Here is a 5,917-nt window from a genome sequence, read left to right as displayed (position 1 = left end):
ACTTCCTGCCTTCTGAGGGGTGGGCACGGGAGGTGCCCCCCAGGGGTGGCCCAGGCCAGGAGGGCTTCCAGAGGCATGGCACGGGGACAGGGAGAACCGGGCAGCCCTCACAGGACCTGGAGAGCTGCCCCTGGGGCACCTGCCTGCCTGGGGGGCTCCTGCAAGTCTCCCCCAGGAGCCGGGGCCTGGAGGCTGGACGGTGGCGTAGCTGGGGCCAGTGGAGCAGACGGCGCCACCTGGTGGCTGTGTGCCAGCCGGAACCCTCACCACCACGGGGACAGGGCAGTCCTGAGGGACCCCGCATCTCCCCAGGCTTCAGGGCCCCCCGTTGCTTGTGGCTGGTGTGCGCAGGGATCCAGGGTCCTCTCGGGTCAGCTCCCAGGCACCCCCTGTGTTTCTGGGGCTCAACCTTCACCGGGCTGGCCTGGGAAGCCCGCCGAGCCGGCAGCACCAAATTCCTGTGACTCGATGCCCATCGCACCCCAGCCAAGCCAAGAACAGGACACTAACCGAGCAGGGGTGCGGGGAGAGGCACACACATGCCCACACATGTATACACACACACGCAGAGGCATGCACACGCAGCCACACGCAGGTACAGGTGTGCACACGTGCCTGCACGCACAGATGGAAATTCTGTGACGACAAATGACAGCTGACCCCCACATTCTCAGCCGTAAGAATCTCGATTGAAGCTATTTTAATTGCAGAACACACCTAAACTCTGACATTTCAACAAATGAAGGCTTTAAGTCCCACAAGGGCAGCCGGGCCTCTCTACCTTGACCACTGGGCTGCTCCGGGGACCCCTGCGGACCGTCGGCTCTCAGGCCAGCGCACGCCACCAGCCGCCACCAGGGGCGCCCTACCAGCTGACCTGGGAGTGTCCTTGGGAGGAGGGCGGGCAGTGGCCAGAGGGGCGGCCGAAACCTGTGAGTCCCCTGAGTGCACCCCACTGCACCACAGGGGCCTCGCCCGGTGGCCCCCCCCAGCCAGAACCCGCTCCATAATTTGTGGGGCCCAGGCAGGAAACGTACAGCCTCTAGTTCCAAATGGTTAGAACTTTACGTCGGCTGCAGCAGACAGTAAAGCAAGCCGGGCCCTCCTTCTGAGCCGGGGCCGGTGCACAGGCCGCCTCGACGTCCCTTCCTTGCGCGTGTGGACCGCCCCCCCCCCCCCGCCCCCCGCCCGGGCTCTGCCCTGCTGCCTTGGGAGGAGGGCGGGCAGTGGCCAGAGGGGCGGCCGAAACCTGTGAGTCCCCTGAGTGCACCCCACTGCACCACAGGGGCCTCGCCCGGTGGCCCCCCCCAGCCAGAACCCGCTCCATAATTTGTGGGGCCCAGGCAGGAAACGTACAGCCTCTAGTTCCAAATGGTTAGAACTTTACGTCGGCTGCAGCAGACAGTAAAGCAAGCCGGGCCCTCCTTCTGAGCCGGGGCCGGTGCACAGGCCGCCTCGACGTCCCTTCCTTGCGCGTGTGGACCGCCCCCCCCCCCCCCCGCCCCCGGCCTGGCCTCTGCCCTGCTGCGAGCCTCAGATGGCTTATCCTCCAAAGACCTCACGGGGACAAGACACGCGCGTTTGCGGGGGAAGGGGAGGCCGAGCTGGGGCTTTGAGCTGTGAGCTTTGAGCTGTGGCCCCTCCTGCAAACAGGCTGGCTTGGTGCCGGCAGTGGGGCATTTAGCCGTGTGCATGGGGGGTGGGAGGGGTCTCTCAGATCACCGTGGGGCTGCTTCGGTCCCTCCCCACGCTGGCACGTGGCTGGGCAGGGAGCGCAGAGGCCCAGGGATACGGCTCCGATGCCTGGTTATTCCTGGAGTGGGGCCTGGGCTTGGTCCTTGTGACATGGCTGCCAGTGCTCCTGGGAGGAAGGGCAGCCGGGGGAGGCTGAGCCAGAGAGACCAGCCGTGGGCCTGGGGTCCCAGCGTGCGGGCTGAGCGGGTCCCTGCGGGGCGCGCTCCTCCCCGGCGAGGCCGCAGCAGAGCCGGGCCCACAGCAGAGCCGGGCCCACCCTCCTTCCCACCCCCGAGCAAAGCAGGCGGAGCTCTGAAGGGCGGCAGGGCAGGTAGTAGGCAGGAATGTTCTGGCCTCTCCCAGCTACACCCGCCCCTGCCTGCCCCCACCTCACCCTCCTCCCCAGGCGCCGGGAATGCACCTTCAGCCCAGACTTGCTCACACGGACGGAGCTCCCGCAGGCAGAGACCCCCACTCCTCACCCCTTCCCTCCCCCATGACCCTAGCAGAGCCCCTACCCCTCAGGGCCTCCGTCCCCAGGCTCCCAGGTGCTCCAGGGCCCGGGACCCACACGTAAACACGCTCCACCTATGTCAGTGGCAAACCATGGTGGGCCCGAGGTCGGGGGTGGGGTGGCGGGTGGGCCAGGATGGGACCCCAGTGGCGACCCCCAGGAGGGCCCCGGGAGAGAGGTCAGGTGGGAGGGGGCTTCCTGGAGGGAGAGGCCCTGCGGGGAGGAGAGGGAGGGCTCCTCGGCGAGGGCCAGCGAGGCCAGGGCCCGGGCTGCCCAGGCCTGGCCCGCTTGGCTGGGCTGGGGGCTAGGGGAGGTGGTGGGAGGCCAGGCCCGCGGCAGCTAAGCCCGCACCTTGGCCGAGGCCCAGCGCCGCCCCCCCCCCGTCGGTGCCATTCGGAACCCTCGCCCGGGCCGCCCCGGGCCGACTCCTTGCCCAGACGGGCTGAGCTGGCCGCTGCTGGGCAGATGGGACTGTAGGCAGGGGCCCAAGGGGCTACCCTCACAAGTGACCTGGCTGCCCCGGCTGTTTGCTCCAGGCCAGCAGGGTGAGGACATGGGGCGCCCCCCAGGCCCCCACAGCGCCCGGGCCCCGGCGGGCTCCACGGCTGTACCAGGGCTCATTCCGGACCTGGTCGCCCGGATCCCCTGAGTTTCGGGACCTCTGGGAGGGGCTTGGGGATGGCCCGGCTGGGTGGGTGGCAGCCGCTGTCCATGGCTGCATCTCAGGCCCATCTCTGTGCTCCCCCCGCCCTGCCCCCAGGGCTCCGCTGGGCGCTCTCAGCCACTGCGCCCGTGGCTGGCGTCCTCGCTGTTTCCTGCCTGCTCTGTGCCATCTGCTGTTGCCGCCGCGGCCGCCACGGGAAAGAGCCCGGAGACGAGGAGGCCGTGGGCCTGGGCAGTGCCTGCAGCACCGTCAACCCCCACCTGGTGAGAAGCGGGCCCCCAGCTGGGTCAGTGCCGGGAGGCAGCTCAAGGTCCAGGCTTGGGGACGAGCTCAGCCCCCAGCATGGTCTGGTCTGCCCAGAGCAGAGGCGGGGGGCCGCCTGGCCGGCGAGGCGATGAACCAGGTGAGGGAGGGTGTGGGCTGCAGGAGCCACAGCAGTTCTGGAGGAGGGCAGGGGCTGAGAGGTGGACCTGGGGCAGTTACGGCCGGTCCCACGGAGCTGAGCTGGGGTGTGAGCCCTTCCGGTGGCCTGGCCTGGAGGTGTGACCCATCCTGGACCCGCTGCCTGGCACGCCGGGGCTCTGGTGGGGGCATGGTCCCAGCAGCCGCTGTCGCCAGCCCGTGATACCCCCCAGGTGCAGCCAGATGTGGGTAACGTGGAGCCTGGCCCTGGGGGCCCGGCAGTGGGAGCGCCTGCAGCTGTCTGTCTGGAGTACGACTTTGGAAGCCAGGAGGCGAGGGGCCCCGAGGATGTGCGGGAGTTTGGAGGGGCGATGGGGGAAAAGGGCGGGCACTGGGTGCTGGGCGGTGCGGGGCTGACCAGGAAGGGGCCCTGGCTGACACGCCCCCTGGCTCCTAGATCAAGGTGGGCCTCAAGTAGGCCGCGGACCTGAGGCCCCGGGACCCAGGCGGCACGGTGGACCCCTAGGCCCGCGTCAGCCTCTGCCCTGAGGCCGGGTGCAGGCACGAGACGAAGGTGCACCGCGGTGCCCTCTGCCCCACGTGCGAAGAGACCTGCTCCCTCCACGTGAGTCGGGGCCGGGCGGCCAGGGGCCTGGGCCGGGCAGCGGGGGCCGCTCGCTCCCCTCCCCGCAGGTCCCCCCCGTGGAGCTGCCCCGGACCACCCTGTGGGTGCAGGTGCTGAGCTACAAGTGCTTCTCCCAGCGCGAGCCGCTGGCCACCGTGGACCTGCAGCCCGTCCTGGAGCTCTGGCGCCCACCGGGCCCGCCCAGCACTGCCGAGGTGAGCCTGCTGCCCCCCGGGCTCCGGTCCCGCCCTGCCCGGCGTGCCCGGCAGGGGAGCTGAGGCTCTTCCTGCTGCCCGCAGCCCGAGCAGTTGGAGGAGGTGTGCTTCTCGCTCCAGGACGTGCCCGGCTCGGGCTGGCTGACCGTGGTCGTGCTGGAGGCCCCGAGGCCTGAGCCCAGTTCTGGCAGGTGAGAGCCGGACCTGCCCTTCCACACGCACGGGGGGAACCCTGTGCTCAGCCCTCAGACCTGGGACGCCCTATGACCCCTCGCACTTGCCCAGAGCCCTACGTGAAGTTTCAGCTTGTGCTGAACCAGAGGAAGTGGAAGAAGAGAAAGACATCTGCCAGGAAGGGTACGGCCACCCCTTACTTCAACGAGGCCTTCACCTTCCTTGTGCCTGCCTTTCAGCCAGATCCGGGTGGGCTGCCTGGAGGAGGGGGCAGGTGGAACCTCGCTCAGGGCCAAACTGACGGCTGTCTTTCTCTCCGTCGCACCGCACCTCTGCCTGCCTCTACCCAGAGCGTGGCTCTGGTGCTGGCCGTCCGGGCCCAGGGCCCACAGTTCCAGGCCGAGCCCGTGAGCAAGGTTGTGCTGGGCGCCCGGGCCTCTGGTCAACCCCTACAGCGCTGGGCAGACATGCTGGCCCACGCCCGGCCGCCCATCGCCCAGTGGCACCGCCTGCAGCCGGCCAGGGAGGTGGACCGGGCCCTGGCCTCGCAGCCCCACCTGCGCCTGCCTTTGCCTGCCTCCTGAAAACAGCCTCGGCCCTCGGTCTCCCCGGGCTGGGCCACGGGCCCCGTGCAGGCTGCGCTGGGGACCCACTACAATAAACGCTTTCTCCCCTGTGGCTGTGCGTCCTTCCTGAGCCCTGTGGACACAGCAGGGCCAGGGGCTCCACTGACATCGCCACGGCCCCCTCCCAAGGACAAGGAGAGGGTCTCCTCTCCAGGCTCAGCCAGGCCCTGAGGGCTCTGACCCATGCCTGACCCCCGAGTGAGGGTGAAGGGGCCCTTCCAGGCCCAAGGGGGGTGATGCTGGGAGATGGGAAGCCCTCCCCATCGGTGACAGCTGGAGAGTGAGCGATGGGCCCCTGGGGACCCAGGGGGCGAGTGGGAGATATTTGGGGGATGGTGACAGTGGACAGAGGGGAGCCCAATCCCAGGGACCGCCCCAGCCCCTGAGGGCCCCCAACCCTCCGGATGGTGACCGCGGGGCGTCCCCTTCACGAGCAGCAGGGGGCAGTAGATGCCTTCGGAAGCCGCCCTGGGCCTTTGGGGGCTCAGCCTGGCCCGGAAAGCAGCTCTAATCCCCGCACATCTGGACGGCTTTAGCTCTCCCTGACCCTCCCCATGGCCCGAGAAGCCGGCAGGGCTGGGGCCATGCACCCCCAGCTCAGAGGGTGCCAAGTCATGGTTATCCGGATGCCTCTGCTGGGTGGGGGCCCGGGCGGGGGGGCGCAGGCCTGGACCGGGGTGAGAAGGGCAGTGCCAGGCCTGCCTGGGGCAGCCAGGCGGGCCCCAGGCCCCCTCGGGTCAGGGAGAGGTTCCCAGGTGGGTGGCGCCGAAATCCTGGGTTTGAAGGATGTGTTCCGAGCTGTGCCGGGAGCCGGCCGGCGGGCAGGGCGGTCCAGGCAAGGCTGCACGTCCGTCCAGGCGCCCTGCATCCTGCTCCCCGGTGGGAAGCTGGGATCACGCCCGTGGAGGGCAGCCCTGCCCCAGAGACCCTGGCCACTGCCGCAGGCCCCAGAGGCCGCGTGTG

The 5,917-nt window shown here is 69.6% G+C and overlaps 1 protein-coding gene across 1 annotated transcript; it reads left to right on the top strand.

Moving 5' to 3' along the window:
• Positions 1-2,801: 2,801 nt before the first annotated feature.
• Positions 2,802-4,912, top strand: SYT8 (synaptotagmin 8). Its single transcript, XM_055079562.1, is given in 9 exon segments — positions 2,802-2,895; positions 3,009-3,175; positions 3,548-3,646; positions 3,772-3,939; positions 4,008-4,154; positions 4,239-4,319; positions 4,321-4,345; positions 4,440-4,562; positions 4,668-4,912. Coding segments are annotated over 9 exon segments (1,149 nt in total).
• The last annotated feature ends 1,005 nt before the right edge of the window (positions 4,913-5,917 follow it).

The sequence above is a fragment of the Physeter macrocephalus genome, chromosome 18 (genome assembly GCF_002837175.3).
Source record: "Physeter macrocephalus isolate SW-GA chromosome 18, ASM283717v5, whole genome shotgun sequence".
In the NCBI taxonomy this organism is placed as follows: Eukaryota; Metazoa; Chordata; class Mammalia; order Artiodactyla; family Physeteridae; genus Physeter; species Physeter macrocephalus.
Note: the sequence above shows the minus strand (reverse complement) of the source record. Positions and strands in the feature narration are given on the sequence as shown.